Source organism: Zootoca vivipara, chromosome 3 (assembly GCF_963506605.1).
Source record: "Zootoca vivipara chromosome 3, rZooViv1.1, whole genome shotgun sequence".
NCBI lineage: Eukaryota > Metazoa > Chordata > Lepidosauria > Squamata > Lacertidae > Zootoca > Zootoca vivipara.
In genome coordinates, this window is record NC_083278.1 from 118481877 (window position 1) to 118501409 (window position 19533).

The 19533-nt window shown below is 48.2% G+C and overlaps 1 protein-coding gene across 1 annotated transcript; it reads right to left on the reverse strand.

Moving 5' to 3' along the window:
- Positions 1-325: 325 nt before the first annotated feature.
- Positions 326-14829, reverse strand: LOC118082541 (ERC protein 2-like). Its single transcript, XM_060273203.1, has 8 exons — positions 14665-14829; positions 10518-10603; positions 7942-7969; positions 5994-6035; positions 4678-4705; positions 4483-4513; positions 3834-3912; positions 326-1253 (listed from the first exon to the last, which is right to left on the reverse strand). The coding sequence occupies exons 1-8, from the start codon at positions 14827-14829 to the stop codon at positions 771-773; spliced, it is 942 nt and encodes a 313-aa protein (XP_060129186.1). The 3' UTR covers positions 326-770.
- Between the last annotated feature and the right edge of the window lie 4704 nt (positions 14830-19533).

A 19533-nucleotide genomic window follows, 5' to 3' on the forward strand; every position in this document is an offset into this window, starting at 1 on the left:
GGAGACAGTGGTGCAAGAGGGTAGGGAAGCCCCTGGCTCTTCCCTTGCCTGGCCTGCCTCTTCCTCCTCTTCTTCTGACCCCTCCTGCACTCCACCCTCCATCTCCGAAGCTTCCCCTGCCTCCAACTTTTGCCTCCTGGTTGGCACAGGTGCCCACAAAACACTGCCCACCTCTCTTGGGCCAAGAGTCCAGCCCCACTGGCCCCGATGCCAGTCCCTAACATTTTGTGTGTCTGTGTCTGTGTGCAGTTGTAATTCTATTAATGATTAATTGTTTTAAATTATTTTTCTCCCTTGCGTTTTAAGCCGGGGGAAATGTGGGGATTTGCCCGTTGAAAAGGGCGTCCCAGCGGAAAATTTTAAAAATCAGTTAAAACATGTGGGGAAACTCGGGCATATGGCAGCCCTGTCGGAAGTGTCCATTATTTGGCGGATTTCCTCCAAAGAAGCTAAAAGCTTTACCCCTAGCTTACTGCGCCAAAGCTCAACAACTTTGCCGACTTTTGTGTCCGGATTTTCCCTTCTTGAAATCTGGCAACCCTAGAAATAGCAACAATGTGAAAGGAACAGATAGCCCGGTGGGTCCCTTCCAACTCTACGACGCCACAATTCTATGAAACGAGTAAGGAGTCAGCAGCTCAAACATAAATTTTAATTCTGCCCAGGGCTCCTGCTATTGGCGCTCTATGGCGCCAATCCCCTCTCTCTCTCCTCCCGCCCAGCCACGCTCCTGCCTTCGTTTGCTTCCTTCCTTCCTCCCGTCCTCCTCCTCATCGGGTGCTGCTCAGGGTCTCGGGATCCGAGTGGGGCAGGTCGCTCTGGGTCTCTTGGTGGCTGTGGTGGCTGTGGTGGCTGTGGTGGCCCCTGTGGTCGTGGTGGCTCCGGTGGTGCTTGCCGTGGTGGTGGTGGTGGTGCTTGTGGCTCCGTCGGCCTTTGCCGTCGGCCAGGGTGGCAACCTGAATGGCCTCTGCCACCGCCATGGCTTTGCGGGCCTGGGTGCAGTCATACTCCGCCTCGGCAGCCTGTTGGTACGCCAGGGTGGCAATCTTGGAGACGTAGGAGAGGAGGTTGTCCTCCCTCGCCTGGGCTGCTTCCGCCACCTCCGCCGCCTCTTCCGCCTTCCGCTTGGCCTCCAGGGTCTCCTTCTTGGCCTCGGCCGCCTCGATCTTCGCGTGAGCCACCTCCAGCTTGGCCTGGATGGTCTCGGTGAGGGCTTTTGTCGTCTCCTTCCTGGACTCGGGGTCCTTGGATCTCTGGAAGGGAAGCAGGAGAGCAAGCGGCTCAGAGCAGAGCGAGCGCCCTAACTCCAACCAGAACGCCACCCCTTTTGAAATGCGGATTTCGTGACGCGCTTCTCTAAAGAGACGCACACCAAAATGTTTATACTGCGGGAAGCATGCGGACTGCAAACGAGAATGACGCAGCTGTCTATCAGCTCCATCTGGTACCCAGGCTGAGACCCTACCTGCCCGCAGACTGTCTCACCAGAGTGGTGCATGCTCTAGTTATCTCCCGCTTGGACTACTGCAATGCGCTCTACGTGGGGCTACCTTTGAAGGTGACTCGGAAACTACAACTAATCCAGAATGCAGCAGCTTGACTGGTGACTGGGAGCGGCCGCCAAGACCATATAACACGGGTCCTGAAAGATCTACATTGGTTCCCAGTACGTTTCCGAGCACAATTCAAAGTGTTGGTGCTGACCTTTAAAGCCCTAAACGGCCTCGGTCCAGTATACCTGAAGGAGCGTCTCCACCCCCATCGTTCAGCCTGGACACTGAGGTCCAGTGCCGAGGGCCTTCTTGCGGTTCCCTTGCTGTGAGAAGCCAAGTTACAGGGAACCAGGCAGAGGGCCTTCTCAGTAGTGGCACCCACCCTGTGGAACGCCCTCCCACCAGATGTCAAGGAAATAAGCAACTACAGTGGTGCCTCGCTAGACGAATTTAATTCATTCCAGGACTCAATTCGTCCTACGAAAACTTCGTCTAGCGAGTCCCGGTTTCCCATAGGAATGCACTGAAACTTAATCAACGCATTCCTATGGGCTCCGGGGGACTGGCAACGGGGAAGGCAGGCAGGCAGGCGCTTGCTCTCTTGCCTGCCTGCCTTCCCCAGCCAAGAGAGCTGTGTGCCAGGCGACCGGGGGGGGGAGAAGCGGGGGGAACGGATCGTTCCTCCGCTTCCCCCGCTTCTTCCCATGCTAGTTCCCCTTTGTGTTCCGCTGGTCTCTGCCGGTTGCCCCTCACTGCTCGCGGCAACCGGCGGAGACCAGCGGAACAGAAAGGGGAACCAGCTGCAGCGCGAGAAGAAGGCAAAGGAAGATCAGCTGAGAGGCGCCGACAGCTCATCTTCCTTTGCCTTCTTCCCTTGCTACAGCTGGTTCCCCTTTCACTAGACGAATGCCTTTTGCAAGTAGGTTTTGTGATCGGAGGTTTTTATGGCCACGCTTCGCAAGACGAAGCGGCGGCCATAGAAAACCTCGTCGTCTTGCGAGGCAACCTCCGATCGCGAAACCTATTCGTATAGCGAAAAATTTGTCTAACAGGGCATTCGTCTAGCGAGGCACCGCTGTATCTGACTTTTAGAAGACATCTGAAGGCAGCCCTGTTTAGGGAAGATTTTAATGTTTAACAGACCATCGTATTTTAATATTTTGTTGGAAGCCGCCCAGTGGCTAGGGAAACCAAGCCAGATGGGCGGGCTATAAATAAATAATAATAATAATAATAATCCTTCTTCTTCCAGGCCTTTAAATAGTCTATGACTTTTTCAATGTGGGAAGGACCGTTACTATGATTTTTATGTGATTTTTCTTATTATGCTATCTACATTTCCATGTCAGCCTGCAATTTTTTTTTTAAAAAAGTCCTCATTAAAATTCATCAGTATCTTCATCCTTAAAAGGTAAAGGTACCCCTGACCATTAGGTCCAGTCGTGGACTCTGGGGTTGCGGCGCTCATCTCCCTCTATAGGCCGAGGGAGCCGGCGTTTGTCCGCAGACAGCTTCCGGGTCATGTGGCCAGCATGACTAAGCCGCTTCTGGCGAACCAGAGCAGCACACGGAAACACCGTTTACCTTCCCGCCAGAGCGGTACCTATTTATCTAAACTGCTAGGTTGGCAGCAGGGACCGAGCAATGAGAGCTCACTCTGTCACAGGGATTTGAACTGCCAACCTTCTGAGCGGCAAGCCCTAGGCTCTGTGGTTTAACCTACAGTGCCACCTGCGTCCCTAATACAGTCATACCTCGGTTTAAGTACGCCTCAGTTTGAGTATTTTCAGTTTAAGTACTCCGCGGACCTGTCTGGAACGGATTAATCCACGTTCCGTTACTTTCAATGGGAAAGTTCGCTTCAGTTTATGAATGCTTCAGGTTAAATACAGACTTCTGGAACCAATTACACTCATACCTTGGGTTAAGTACGCTTCAGGTTGAGTACTCCGCGGACCCGTCTGGAACGGATTAATCCACTTTCCATTACTTTCAATGGGAAAGTTCGCTTCAGGTTAAGTACGCTTCAGGTTAAGTACGGACTTCTGGAACCTATTGTGTTTGTAAACCGAGGTACCACTGTAATCTTCATCCTTATTTCACCTAAAATACACATTTTTGCAATGCTATTTTCCCTCATATTCCGGGCGCTTGGATCTTATTTTCATGACTATATGCAGTTTTAGGCACACTTTGCCTCAGTTAAATTGGAAGTGATCCTGTTCCCACCAGCACATTTGGTTCAAGGGAGTTTGATCTTCAGCTACTCATAGTGGGATCTGGAGACTTAAGCCACAATTGGGGGGGGGGCGGGGAAATACCCTGATCCAAGACACTCACCAGCTGCTCCCGAACTTCCTTCAGGAAGGCAATTTCGGTCAAGAGAGACCCAATTTCCGTCATAAGTTTTTCTTTAGCCCTGGAAAAAAGAGTGGAGAAAGAAGATTGACAAGTTAGGTCTTGTGTCCGGTTCTGGGCAGCCCACTTTAAAAAGGATATCGATAAGCTAGAAAATGAGCAGGGGGTGATGAAGATTTATGGGGAACGGTTGAGTGAACTGGGTATGTTGAGTCTGGAAAAGAGGAGGCTGAGAGGGGATATGAGAGCCACCTTCAAATATCTGAAGGGCTGTCAAACGGAAGATGGAGCAAGAGTGGTTTTCTGCTACTCCAGAAAGTGGGACCCAAAGCAACAGATCCAAATGGCAGGAAAGGAGATTCTGACTAAAGCTTAGAGAGATCTTTCTGGGGCTAAGCCATTCAACAGTGGGAAAGACCCTTTCAGAAGGTTTCGGTCTCTCGTTCCTTGGTGCTTTCAAGGCAGAATTTGGATGGGATCCTTTCGCAGGCATTCCTGCACTGCAGGGAGTTGGGCAAGGTGACCCCAGGGCTGTTCCTTCGAACGCCACAGCTCTGCGATTCTCTATAAATATCGTCCATTATTCCACAAGGACCTGGCGATCTCCCGCCGGACATCCGATTGCACTGACCTCTTGCAGTCTTCTGGTTCGCTATCTTTTTCTGGAATAGAAAACAGGTCCATCGGTCAAAACTCGCAGCTTCCTTCCCCCTCATCATTCAATATGCACAGAAGAATTGCTATTGTTATTCTTATTATTGGTGCTGCTTTTCTAGAAAAAGATGTGTCGGAACTTATGGAAATATGAGAGAGAGAGAGATCCTACCTTTGTTCTGCTGCTTCAAGAAGTGAACCTGCAAAAGAAAATCCATTCCATTAAGTCCCACGCAGGGGCGCTCCTGGTGGACTCTCCTTCCTTGGAGTTTTTAAGCAGAGGTTGGCTATCCATCTGCCAGGGATTCTCTACTTGTGATCCCTGCACTGCAGAATGTTGGTCTAGATGACTCTTAGGGATCCCAGAGTGGTGCATGCTCTGGTTATCTCCCGCTTGGACTACTGCAATGTGCTCTACGTGGGGCTACCTTTGAAGGTGACCTGGAAACTGCAACTAATCCAGAATGTGGCAGCCAGACTGGTGACTGAGAGTGGCTGTCGAGACCACATAACACCGGTCCTGAGAGACCTACATTGGCTCCCAGTACAATTCAAAGTGATGCCCATTACGGGAAACCTCCAAGCAGGATTCGAGCTCAAGAGCCTTCTCCCCTCCTGTGGCTTCCAGCAACCAGCATTCGGAAGCGCTGCTGCCTCCAATTTTGGATGAGACACTTATTTAATCCAATTCTGTGAGTGCTGCGAAGTGGCAGCGGAAAGGCAAGAGTCTTTTCTCCAGAAGAAAGGCATTTCTGGCCAACGGTATCCCCACCTTCGTTTATCTATCCTTTGAGAGGGGGCGCTTTCTATGGAGCCGGGACACTGACATCTTTGTGGTCTGCTTCTACGGCTTCCCCTTCCAGCTCTATGTACTTTCCAAGGACTACGTGGAGCCCATATTGTGACTGGGGTGTCTCTGGACAGTGAATCTAGTAAATCCATTAAGTCAATTGGCTCCCAGTACGTTTCCCAGTACAATTCAGTGTTGGTGCTGACCTTTAAAGCCCTAAATGGCCTCGGTCCAGTATACCTGAAGGAGCGTCTCCACCCCCGTTGTTCTGCCTGGACACTGAGGTCCAGCGCTGAGGGCCTTCTGGCGGTTCCCTCATTGCGAGAAGCCAAGATACAGGGAACCAGGCAGAGGGCCTTCTAGGTGGTGGTGCCCTCCCTGTGGAATGCCCTCCCATCAGATGTCAAGGAACTAAACAGCTACCTGACTTTTAGAAGACATCTGAAGGCAGCCCTGTTTAGTGTTTTATGTTTTATCGTGTTTTTAATATTCTGTTGGGAGCCGCCCAGAGTGGCTTGGGAAACCCAGGCAGATGGGCGGGATATAAATAAGTTGTTGTTGTTGTTGTTGTTGTTGTTGTTGTTGTTGCTGTTGCTGTTGTTGTTGTTGTTGTTGTTAATAGGTGAGAAGGCTCAGAAGCTTTGTGAGCCCCAAGGGAAAACCTCCCTTGCAAAACACACACACAATAGCGGACTTACAGCACTTTTCAACTGCTGGTTTTCAGCTAGCACCTTCTTCAGCTGAAAGATAACAGAGAGGAGACGAAGAGGGTCACCCAAGGCTTTTGTCTTCCCACATTCATCATTTGGGATGCTCAGGGTTGCTGCGCATGTGCAAAGCCTTCAGGCTCTGCTTTCCGCAGGGAGGGGGTGGAGCCCAGAGCATAGCATTGCGTCTCTTCCAACACTACGATTCTACAAGGTGTGACCGGAAAGTTTGGTGAATGGTCACAGGAATCGGACAGTGAGAAATATTCGAACATACATGCCTTACAGGCCTTCAAAGCAGCAGCCCCCCACTGATACGATGCACTGTTGACAATGTTCGTAGAACTGTTGGGAACTTCTGGAGAAGTCCTCTTTTTGTACTGCTTTCAGCTCCCTCGGCACAGCAGCTTGGACGTGTGAAATGTTGGGAAACTTGTGCTCTTTCAGTGCCGATTTCAGTCTTAGAAAGAGAAAGAAATCCATTGGGGCCAGATCGGGAGAATATGGAGGGTGGGACAACTCAGTAACCTCAGTAACAATTTCACACGGAGAATGCAATTCTTCCGCCATTGTTCGGAAGGACAAACGCCGATCCCACATCAATAGCTCACGAGCTCTGTCGACATTTGCCGCCGTTCTGCACCTCGACAGTCTGCCAGACTGAGGGTCATCTTCGATGGTTTGCCGCCCTTCACAGAAATGCTGTCTTTTGAGTGACAGCTTCATCTCTGAGCATTTCGTGGGTTTCCGATGCCAATTGTATGTTCAAATATTTCTCACTGTCTGATTTCTGTGACCATTCCCCGAACTTTCCAGTCACACCTTGCATGATTGCCTATTTAAGAAGTAGTCACGATTCCTGCATTGCAGGTGGCTGGACTCGACAACTCGACAATTCTATGATTCTAGGAGGTCTCGAGCTCAGTCCTGGCCCTGGACACTTCCAGTTAATGGGATCTACTGGGCAGCACAGGTGGAAAAGGCCTGAGACCACGAGGAGCTGTTGCTGGACACAGTATATCATCCTTACGACTAGCAATAATAAATGTATCTGAACTTGGCAGTTGTTTGCTATATAAAAAGTCTCCTTTATGAAAGGTTCTTTTAAAGAGAGCCAGGGTGGCCTAGTGGTTAGAATGCTGGACTAGGACCTGGGAGACCAGGGTTCAAATCCCCACTCACCTATGAAACTCAACGGGTGACTTTGGGGAACCAACTGCCTTTCAGCCTAGCCTACCTCTCAGGGTTGTTGTGGGGTTAAATGAGGAGGGGAGAGAAATATGTGCAGCTGGGATATAGATGCAATCAATCAATCAATCAATCAATCAATTAAATCAATCAATCAATCAATTAAATAACTTATTAAATAAATAAGGACAGATTGTGAAGCGAATTATGGTGCTGGAGGAGACTCTTGAGAGTCCCATGGACTGCAAGAAGATCAAACCTATCCATTCTGAAGGAAATCAGCCCTGAGTGCTCACTGGAAGGACAGATCCTGAAGCTGAGGCTCCAAGACTTTGGCCACCTCATGAGAAGAGAAGACTCCCTGGAAAAGACCCTGATGTTGGGAAAGATTGAGGGCACTAGGAGAAGGGGACGACAGAGGATGAGATGGTTGGACAGTGTTCTCGAAGCTACGAACATGAGTTTGACCAAACTGCGGGAGGCAGTGGAAGACAGGAGTGCCTGGCGTGCTCTGGTCCATGGGGTCACGAAGAGTCGGACACAACTAAACGACTAAACAACAACAACAATATTATGGGGTGGGGATGGGGAACCCCCAACTACACATAAAAAGTGCAATTCATAAAAAAGGCAAATACGAAATAAAAATATTGGTCTAGCTGAGCCAGAGGGAGGTGAGGTGGGTGAGACTGCAGGATAGTACCCTAAAGTTGTTAGCAAAGCTGTTACCATAAGTGAAATTGCTGCTTACCATGCTTTCCATTTTCATCGCCCTCACCCTGCAAAAGAACATTTCAGCTTTTAAAAAAGACCATGGGATAATCACAAACCCTGCTTCCCCCCCCCCTCCACCCCTTCCGAAGCTCCCATGGCTGCGATCTTTTCCCTCGGAAGCAATACCTGGCCCATTGCTGCACAGGAAGTGCTGTGCAATTTTAAATTTAAAGGCTGGCCTTGAAAGGAGCTCGTAATGTAAAAGAATGCATCGCATAAAAAGGAGAGGTTACTAGAACACCGACATTTGGGTATAGAGAGAGACACAACCGAGTCCTTCAAATCAAATGGAGTGGTGGGATTATTTTCCTGAACTTTCCCACAGCAAACAGAATCAGCATGCAGAGATTCACAGAGAAGATACATTCTCATCACTGGGAGATAAGGCAACCTCTTGATTTACTTCAGCCTCCTTCTATGACCCAAGCCAACAACTTTAATGAAAATTGATAAAATTGGAAAAAACAAGAAATAAATGTAGGGGACCTAAACAATGACAATAAAGGTGTTGTTGTTGTTGTTGTTGTTGTTGTTTTCCTGGACACATCCGGGTTTCGGGGCTTGAAAATAGGCGATCGGCAAGAATGTCCGGGGAAACCCAGAAGTATGGCAAGGAGGTAAGTTTTTGCTGAAATTGGTCGAAAATGCTGCAGAACTGTCAGGGGCTGGTCTGAATCAGATGCCAGAGACTGGTCTGACTCCGAAGATGAAGGAATGTAGGCGCAGTCAGAGCAGTCTCCGACAGAAGCAGAGAGACCAGCAGATCCAGAGCCTGCTCAGTTGGGGGGGAAGAGCTGGAGAGTTTGAGATAGGAGCTAGGCAACCAGGAGGGGGAGGGAGCCTTACAGAGATTTTTCAACCCAGAGTGGCAGGGCCGTCCCTCCCTCCCCTAGGAGGACTGAAATGGTCCAGGAACAACGGAAGCCCAGAGGAGGGACAGGTGGCGGGTGGCCCGCTTCTTGCTGAGGAAGGGGAGGGGACTCAGAGTGAGCGACTGCGATCTGTGGGGAGGGCGGCCTGATGCTGCTCTAAGTATGTTGTTGTACATAAAAAAGGACTATAAACCTGCCAAAGGCTCATTACTAAGGGTGATGACTTTTTTACAACCCCATTTCCCTGTATCATAATTTGATGAGCTTTCATGAAAGATTAGATAAAATCTTACTTTCAAAGAGATTTGATTTAAAAAAAAAACCTCACGCACAAAATGATTTTAAAAAATTAATTTATCAGTTTTTTGACCATTTTTGATGTCACTGTAAGCAGATATAAAATTGAAGCCAAGCTTTAGAGTCACATATATACAACATTATATAGGGTCATAAGGAAGCTTTTTTTAGCTGCAGTAACAGTATAGATGCCACTAGAGGGTGATGTTTTGCTACCTCTCCTGTAGGATCATTTCCCAGCATGCCCGGCAGGGTCTGCTGGCTGAGTTTTGAGGTCCCAAAAAGGGGCTTTTACCTCGCGCAGGTGTGGCATTTGTATACCCTATGTTGCTAAGGACACTCCCCGTTGTGGAATGTGGTGTTGTGGCCAAATTTGATATGAAATATATATAGAATTGTTAATACAATTCTATGAAATGGTAAAATGGCATACAAAAAAAACACGGTTTATGCATAACCTTTTTAAATATTTCAATGGAATATACCTCATTTTAGTCATTAATAGGCAAAAGTTCAAATGAAAAAGTCATCACCCTACTCATTACTTTTTACTGGAAGCTACCAGAGGGGACGAGGAAACTCCCTTGCCTGCCAGCGTACCTGGCAAGAACTGAGGAGTTTCTAGCTCTAAACTTTTGAGCATAGAAAAAAAATGGTAGGTAGGCTGTGCCTGTCAAAGACACATAAACTGTGGGATGGAACACTGGGGCAGACAAGTCACAACAGTTCCTAGAGTGTCCACTAACAGGAACTTACCTGGAGGAACACCTGATTAAGTTCCTGTTCCTAAAGACATGCAAATGAGATGGACTAGCTGGGACAAAGCCTCTAGCCAGCAGCCACTCTCTCTCTTAGCCTTCTATCCTTCAATGGGAACACATCTCCAGTTAGGATTGTTCTCCATCTTGGCCTGCAGCCAAGAGTGAGACCAAATGGAGCCTTACTTTACTAAGTAGTCTCCATATGTATATATTTATAACTTTTCTAAGCAAGCCTGCCTTTCTGAGATTATGCTGTTAACTCAGGATGAAACTGTAAGTAAGCACTATCTTATTTTATAAACACTGTGTTGTGTATTTCTTTTAAGAGGGACAAAGGGGACTTTGCCAGGAAGTATAATATTGAAGTATAAAGTATAATATTGTTGTAGAGGTTCTAGCGAACCTAACGCTCACGCTTTGCTGCGCACAAAAGGGCAATGTCACTCTGCTGATATTGGAAGCTTGCTAACACAAGCTTGGATAGGATCTATCTAATAATATATCCTAATCCACATCCCTAACATTCCCACATAAACCACAGACAAAGTATCTTGACCTAGAGTGGTTGCACTTGGCAAATGAAATCTGCCCTGTGGGTCTTCTCCACTTACCAAGACACTCACCTCTCTGAGCTCTTTTCACTCTCACTAAAGCTCTCGTGTTCTTTGCTCAGATGGTCCACCTCTAGTTTTGACCTCCTCTCCATATTCTCCATATTGGACCTCCTCTCCATATTCTAAGGACAACAGCAACAAAAGAGGTAGCAGACATTAAAGAGGGCCATCTCTAGTTCAGCCCCCCAGATAAAAAGGTGCTTTCCCACCCATGTTTTCCTCCATCACAGGTGGCAAAGAGGAAGCACGCCTCTGTTGGCAATGCAGAGTGAGGCCCCTAAGTGGGGCCTGCTGCTCTCTCTCATGGAAAAGAATCATAGAATCCTAGAGTTGGAAGAGACCACAAGGGCCATCCAGTCCAACCCCCTGCCAAGCAGGAAACACCATCAAAGCATTCTTGACATAAGCCTGTCAAGCCTCTGCTTAAAGACCTCCAAAGAAGGAGACTCCACCACACTCCTTGGCAGCAAATTCCACTGCCGAACAGCTCTTACTGTCAGGAAGTTCTTCCTAATGTTTAGGTGGAATCTTCTTTCTTGAAGTTTGAATCCATTGCTCCGTGTCCGCTTCTCTGGAGCAGCAGAAAACAACCTTTCACCCTCCTCTATATGGCATCCTTTCATATATTTGAACATGGCTATCATATCACCCCTTCACCTTCTCTTCTCCAGGCTAAACATACCCAGCTCCCTAAGCCGTTCCTCATAAGGCATCGTTTCCAGGCCTTTGACCATTTTGGTTGCCCTCTTCTGGACACGTTCCAGCTTGTCAGTATCCTTCTTGAACTGTGGTGCCCAGAACTGGACACAGTACTCCAGGTGAGGTCTGACCAGAGCAGAATACAGTGGTACTATAACTTCCCGAGATCTAGATGCTATACTCCTATTGATGCAGCCCAGAATTGCATTGGCTTTTTTAGCTGCTGCATCACACTGTTGACTCATGTCATGTTTGTGGTCTACCAAGATTCCTAGATCCTTTTCACATGTACTGCTCTCAAGCCAGGTGTCACCCATCCTGTATTTGTGCCTTTCATTTTTTTTTGCCCAAGTGTAGTACTTTACATTTCTCCTTGTTAAAATTCATCTTGTTTGCTTTGGCCCACTTGTCTAATCAGTTAAGGTCATTTTGAAGTGTGATCTTGTCCTCTGGGGTATTAGCCACCCCTCCCACATTGAAATTACTTTGCACATTGCAAAGTAAGTTGCCATCGTCACAATTTATTCCCGTTTGTCCGATGCCTTCTACAGGCCTGCCTGAAAAATCGCAACCCTCTCGGGGCAACGAGCAAGGCAAAATGTACAGAACACTAAAAACAATTCAAAATGTTTTAATAAAACCACAAGCACTAAGAATAATCATCAATGGACAGGGTTGATTTCATGTGATAACCTGCTAACTGAGCTGCTCACCTTGGACATTTGTTCCCATTGAACCATGTCGGCGGTTGGATTAATCTCGGCATGATTCTGAAAATGATGGCAAGTTTCACCACCGAGGTGACCCACCTCTCCTCTTTTTTCACAAGTCTGCCGCTCGGGAGCAGCCATGTGCTTTAGGCATATGCTGAATGTCCTTTAAGCGCATAGGTGTGGATAGTGGGAAAGTGAAGGCAGCAAAAGTCTGAAAGAGAAATTCCCGGTGACGTATGTTTGAATATATATTCAGTATCCGGTGACAGTGTCTTGAGACAACCCCCGCCTTTTGTCTTTAGCACCCAGGTGCATCGATAAGCCAGATTATCACACAGGTCTGATCCAGCCCTTGTCTGTTGGAGATGCAGCCCACTGAGGAGGCAGCGTGGAGATGGTAAATGTGGAGCCACAACACATGCAGTGAGGACTTTGCAACTCACACCCTCAAGGGAAATTGGCTGGGTTTCATTGTTGAATAGCTGGGTAGCTCAGTTGGTTATAGCATGGTGCTAACAATGCCAAGGCTGCAGGTTTGGTCCCTGTCAGCTGCATGAATTCCTGCATTGCAGGGGGTTGGACTAGATGACCCTCAGGATCCCTTCCAACTCTAGGAGTCCATGAGATGTCCTCTTTGGGCCTGAAGAATCCCGTAACCAAGGCTTCATACTCAGAACAGGGCTTTCTTCCCATATTTCTTCTGCTTTGTTTTACAACAGTGACATGATTCACTGAATCTGAATCATTCCCCAACGCAGCCAGTTCCTTTTTCACTTCTGACCCCTTCTCTTTCAGAAGACTGAAATATGCAATCTCCTTCATATTTGGGGAAGATATATCGGGTTGTAAGAAAGCAGAGATCACCTCTGTGGAGTCAGCTTTGCCTTATATAATGCCAAATAACAACTATTATTATTCTGAAAACCCCAGTTGCTCACTGATTGCTTTCTGAGTTATGCGAAGAATAGCCTTCTTGTCCCTAACAGCAGAAAGAGACTTACATTGCATGCGCTAAGAGAAAAAGCTAAAACTTTCCCTCTTAACTCCCAAGATGTTTGCTCTAATTGAGGGCAAGGGGAAATTGGAGCTGATCAGAAAGCAATTTTTTAGCCTCGTATCTTTTCTTAACCGGAACCTCGATTCCAGCAGATGTTATTATTACGGATCCTGGGGTTTGTTTGGTTTCTAGGGCAACCGGTTTTCCTACCCTGAGTTCCTCCTCCTCTTCCTCCAACATGCTGCGTAGCAAATGATAAATCCTCTTAAATAGTCTTTTAGTGTGTCCCAGAGGAGAGACGGAGAGATGTTTCCGGCCGTGTTTGTTTCCACGAACATTATGACATGGAACCTCATTGTTGCGATGGTGCATTCACATCTTAGGAGGAAGGTGTTGGTTCTCCATGGAGATAACTTTGGTAGCTCTCCCAGTGCTGAGTTCCAGTAGGATTGGTGCAAGAGCAGAGGCTGCAAGGGGGTACAAGCTCTCATTTTTGGACCTGGGCAATAAGTGTGGAGAAGCTAAGCAAAAAAACCACCACCACCAACAAGAGCACACAAGCCACTCAACGCATGAGGAATTTTCACGGCCCCATGAAAAGGGTGTTTGGTGGACTCCTAGAACAGGCATCCCCAAACTTTGGCCCTCCAGATGTTTTGGACTACAATTCCCATCTTCCCCAACCACTGGTCCTGTTAGCTAGGGATCATGGGAGTTGTAGGCCAAAACATCTGGAGGGCCTCAGTTTGGGGATGCCTGTCCTAGAACAACACGTTATCTTTCACAATGTCCACAATAACTGTCCCTAAGTATCTGAGAAACTTCACTTGCACCTAGAACATCTGTTCAGTATGGGGTCCATCAAAGTCTCGCTGCCATAGGATAGCACCCATGCTTTCAGAAAATGTGTCCAAAGGAAGAAGAGAAGAAGAAGAGTTTGGATTTGATATCCCGCTTTATCGCTACCCGAAGGAGTCTCAAAGCGGCTAACAATCTCCTTTCCCCTCCTCCCCCACAACAGACACCCTGTGAGGTAGGTGGGGCTGAGAGACTTCAGAGAAGTGTGACTAGCCCAAGGTCACCCAGCAGCTGCATGTGGAGGAGCGGAGACACGAACCCAGTTCCCAAGATTACGAGTCTGCCACTCTTAACCACTACACCACACTGGCTCTCTGGAGTCCAGGGGGAGTCTGGTGGTGAACAAGTTCTACAAGGAATGGTTGGAAGATCTGTGTGTGTGTTTAGAGAAGATGAAGGATGCAGACTCTCCTTCCTTCGAGAGGTTTTTAAGCCGAAGTTGGACGGTCATCTGTCACAGATGCTCAAGCTGAGATTCCTGCATTGCAGGGGGGTTGGACTGGATGATCCTCGGGGTCCCTTCCAACTCTACAATTCTATGATCTGCCTTCCTTTTTCATTTGTTGGAGACTTGTTACTTGAAGAATGCTGTCTGCACCGAAGGAGAGACCGGTGTGAAGGAAGGCACATTTTCTCTACCCCCCCACCTCCGCACTGTCTTATGCATTTATTAAATAAAAGCAAAATAAATATAATGTACAGCCTGCCTTTCAGCCCTCAAGATGCCCCCCCCCCGGGCAGATTCCACCTGCTAAAAAATGCATATCCAGAAAATCATGCAGAACCACGAGAGAGATTAAAACCGAGTTCTCCAGACAATTCCAGTGGCGGTTTATGAAAGCAGCGCTCCAGGTGCCCCCTCCCGGCCTCCCCTGCCCCTTAAACTCGCCTTGAGGCTGAATTTCATTTCATCTTGCGGAAAGGGCAAGCAGATGGGCGTGTAGAAGGTGCAGGAGACGAAGCAGGGCTGGGAGCTACAGTGCCGCAGGGAACGCCGCCGCCGGGAGGCCGAGGGAATGCGGGAGAAGTCCTCATAGCTCCTGTAAGGGTTCATTGGCACGGGGCATCTTCGCTTCCAGAGCAGGGTCCAGGTGGCAGTTCGTCTCCCTGGCAACCTCGCAGGGATAACTGAGGCCCCAAGGTTCCATAGATGGGGAGGGCAGGACGGGAGACCAAAGGGAGGGCCATTATCTCCCTGTGATTTCATTCTGGAGTTATAAAAACAAAGCGCTCCAAATGCTCTGCAAGGCAAGGAGGAGACGAAGGGCCCAGAAGGTTGGGCAAATTCGTGGAGGAGCAGAGGGCTGTTGATGGCCACCAGCCAGGACGGCTGGGCTCTGCCTCCACCCCCAGAAGCAGCCATGCTGTTGCATACCACTTGCTGGAAACTGCAAGAGTAATCTCATAGAATCATAGAAACGTAGAGTTGGAAGAGACCACAAGGGCCATCCAGTCCAACCCCCTGCCAAGCAGGAAACACCATCAAAGCATTCTTGACATATGCCTGTCAAGCCTCTGCTTAAAGACCTCCAAAGGAGGAGACTCCACCACACTCCTTGGTAGCAAATTCCACTGCCGAACAGCTCTTACTGTCAGGAAGTTCTTCCTAATGTTGAGGTGGAATCTTCTTTCTTGTACTGTAGTTTGAATCCATTGCTCCGTGTCCGCTTCTCTGGAGCAGCCGAAAACAACCTTTTCCCCTCCTCTATATGACATCCTTTTATACATTTGAACATGGCTATCATATCATCCCTTAACCTTCTCTTCTCGAGGCTAAACATGCCCAGCTCCCTAAGCCGTTCCTCATAAGGCATCGTTTCCAGGCCTTTGACAATTTTGGTTGCCCTCTTCTGGACACGTTCCAGCTTGTCAGTATCCTTCTTGAACTGTGGTGCCCAGAACTGGACACAGTACTCCAGGTGAGGTCTGACCAGAGCAGAATACAGTGGTACTATTACTTCCCTAGATCTAGATGCTATACTCCTATTGATGCAGCCCAGAATTGCATTGGCTTTTTTAGCTGCTGCATCACACTGCTGACTCATGTCAAGTCTGTGGTCTACCAAGACTCCTAGGTCCTTTTCACATGTACTGCTCTCAAGCCAGGTGTCTCCCATCCTGTATTTGTGCCTTTCATTTTTTTCCCCCAAGTGTAGTACTTTACATTTCTCCTTGTTAAAATTCATCTTGTTTGCTTTGGCCCAATTGTCTAATTTGTTAGGTCATTTTGAAGTGTGATCCTGTCTTCTGGGGTATTAGCCACCCCTCCCAATTTGGTGTCATCTGCAAACTTGCTCAGGATGCCCTCAAGCCCATCATCCAAGTCATTGATAAATATGTTGAATAAGATTGGGCCCAAGACAGAACCCTGGGCCACCCCACTAGTCACTACTCTCCAGGATGAGGAGGAGCCATTGATGAGCACCCTTTGGGTTCGGTCAGTCAGCCAGTTACAAATCCACTGAATGGTAGCATTGTCTAGCCCGCATTTTACCAGCTCCTTTACAAGAATATCATGGGGCACCTTGTCAAAGGCCTTGCTGAAATCAAGATAGGCTACATCCACAGCGTTCCCTTCATCTACCAGGCTTGTAATTCTGTCAAAAAATGAGACAGTGTTCAAATTCTGCTCACGGTTTTCCCAGAAGAGGCATCTGCTCAGCCGCTTGGACCAGTGGCGTAACATGGGAAGTGCAGCAGGGGCGATTGCCCCAGGTACATTGGAGGTGGGGGGCAGGGGCGGCTCACGCCACCCTCCCCAAGCCAGCCCGTGCACCTTTGTGAGGCTGGGATCTGATCAGATCCCAGCTTCGCAAAGCCACTCGGGGAGGGCGGCATGGGAAGGACCCCAGCCTTGCAAAGGCTTTTCCCTGGATGCCTGCCCACTTTAAATGTTTTATAATTATTTTTCCAACCTCATCAAGCTAAACACACACAAGTTAAATGACCCCTGATAGCTCAGTTGGCTTGAGCACGGTGCTGATAATGCCAAGGTTGCGGGTTCGACCCCCGTAAGGGGTGGCTGCCTATCCATGCATTGTGGGGGTTGAGCTAGATGGCCTCCAGGGTCCCTTCCAACTCTATGATTCTATGATTCCATGAAACATGCCCGAGTTGTAGGCTTACTGTATATACATGGATGTGAAAACACACACGCACACATAGGTAATTTGAATTATGGTGCTGGAGGAGACTCTTGAGAGTCCCATGGACTGCAAGAAGATCAAACCTATCCATTCTGAAGGAAATCAACCCTGAGTGCTCACTGGAAGGACAGATCCTGAAGCTGAGGCTCCAATACTTTGGCCACCTCATGAGAAGAGAAGAATCCTTGGAAAAGACCCTGATGTTGGGAAAGATGGAGGGCACAAGGAGAAGGGGACGACAGAGGACGAGATGGTTGGACAGTGTTCTCGAAGCTACGAACATGAGTTTGACCAAACTGCGGGAGGCAGTGGAAGACAGGAGTGCCTTGTGTGCTCTGGTCCATGGGGTCACGAAGAGTCGGACACGACTAAACGACTCAACAACAACAACAACACATAGGTAAAAAGGGAAAGGACCCCTGGACGGTTAAGTCCAGTCAAAGGTGACTATGGGGTGCTCACCTCGCTTTCAGGCCAAGGGAGACGGCGTTTGTCCACAGACAGGTATCTGGGTCATGTGGCCAGCAGAACTAAACCACTTCTGGTGCAACAGAACACTGTGATGGAAACCAGAGCGGCGCACGGAAACGTCGTTTACCTTCCCACATGGAGCGGTTCCTATTTATCTACTTGCACTTTGACGTGCTTTCGAACTGCTAGGTTGGCAGGAGCTGGGACAGAGCAACGGGAGCTCATCCATCGCGGGGATTTGAACTGCTGATCGATTGGCTAGCCCCAGAGGCTCAGTGGTTTTTTAGACCACAGCACCACCTGCGTCACACACACACACATATATATATATATATATATATATTGCCTGGGCTGAACTAAGTGTGGGGCCAAGTACTTGCGCCGTAGGGGATGGAAAAAGGAGGAAAGACAGAAAGACAGAAAGTCTACCAGAGTTGTCTTCCGGTCCAGATCTGGCCGAGAGGCCTCCAGATTTGCAGGGAAAAAAGCCATGATGCCGGCCCTTGTCCAAAGACTCGAGTGATGTGGCGTCTGAAGGTGCGCCAGGCAACCTGTTCCAACTCTGCATGACATCACACAGAGAGCATCATAAGGAGAGGCGGGGGGTGGGGGGTGGGATGGCTTAGCAACCTCTGTGCAAAAGTCAGCAAGAGCTTTGCAAACCCACCTCGAGGGGGAAAGCTGCTCTTCCTTCGCCTGATCCCCAAGCTTGACTTCGCAATTGCATGTGCTGCGCCCCCAATGCTTCCAAAACATTACGATTATCACCGCTAATTTGCAGGAGCCGAGCTGCTAACAGTCTTCCGCACTCGGTTCTGAAATGCATGGGGTGTGACCTTCGAGCAGCCTAACCCACCTCACAGGGTTGTTGTAGGGGTTAAATGAGGGAGGAGGAAAAACCATGTACAGCACCTTGAGCTCCTTGGGGTGAAAAGGTGGGATATAAGAAGAAGAAGAAGAGGAGGAGGAGGAGGAGGAGGAGGAGGAGGAAATAGATGGCTATGCTCTGCCTCTCTCTATATATTTGGAGAGTTTTTAAATTCTATTCATGTTTAATGTTTTTATTGTCATGGTCCCCCCATGTTTTTAGCTGTTCTTATTTTATGTATAAGCCACCTCGAGTCCTTCTGAGGAGGAAAAGGTGGGGTATAAATAAATTGTTACTATTACTATTATTATTATTATCAACCACAACAACTGCAAAGTTGGAAAGGAGACTCTACTCAGATTCTTGGCTGGGTTTTAAATGAGCTGCTACCGCCCAAGAAAAGGTTGTCATAGAATCCTAGAATTGGACAGTTGGAAGGGACCCCCAAGGGCCATCCAGTCCAACCCCCTGCAATGCTGGCATAAGCTGTTGTTGCAGGGCCGCCTCATGGAAAACATCTGCTTGGCACCTTCCAGGATCGTGGCAAACGGGATGGCAGGCTGCAGTTAGCAGGTAAAACAGTGTGGCATGGTGGCTAGAGTGCCAGACTAGGAGCTGGGAGACCTGGGTGCAAATCTCCCCACTCAGCTTCCTGGGTAACATTGAGCCCGCCATTGCCTCTCAGCCTAAGCAACCTCACAGAGGAGGAAGGGAAGAACTGTGGTACCCGACCTTGAGCTCCTTAGAACAGGGTTTCCCAAACTGGTTTTGGACTACAAGCCCCATCATCCCTGACCACTGGTCCTGCTAGCTAGGGATGATGGGGTTTGTAGTCCAACAACGGCTGGAAACCCAAGTTAGAAGGTGGGTTGCAAATTTAATAATCAAATAATAAAAATGAGAACTGCAACTCTTTGGAGGAAAGGGGGGATATCAGTGTAATGGGGCTAAGAAATAATAATAATCATCATCCTATGTCCTTTTGAAATGTGGAGGGGTTTTTTTTGGGGGGGTGTTATTGGAATGCTGTTTTTATTTTGTATAAAATATTTACTATATTTATGTTTTGTTGTTTTATATTTTGATTTTGTTCTGTGAACTGCCCTGAGACCTCCGGGTATAGGGCAGTATATAAATGCAAATAATAATAATTATTATTATAATAATACAAATTTTAATAATAATAATAATAATAATAAATGCCCACTTAAAGTGGGAGGCGCTACATAAATATTCGAGGGTGGGGGGATTATTCCTTTCCCTACGGAGACGC

Coding starts and splice junctions, on each gene's coding strand:
- LOC118082541 (XM_060273203.1), bottom strand. CDS start 14,829: ATGAACCCTTACAGGAGCTATGAGGACTTCTCCCGCATTCCCTCGGCC. Junction 10,604..14,664: donor AAATGAAATTCAGCCTCAAG/GCGAGTTTAAGG, acceptor TCCAATATGGAG/AATATGGAGAGGAGGTCAAA. Junction 4,514..4,677: donor CTTGAAGCAGCAGAACAAAG/GTAGGATCTCTC, acceptor TTTCTATTCCAG/AAAAAGATAGCGAACCAGAA.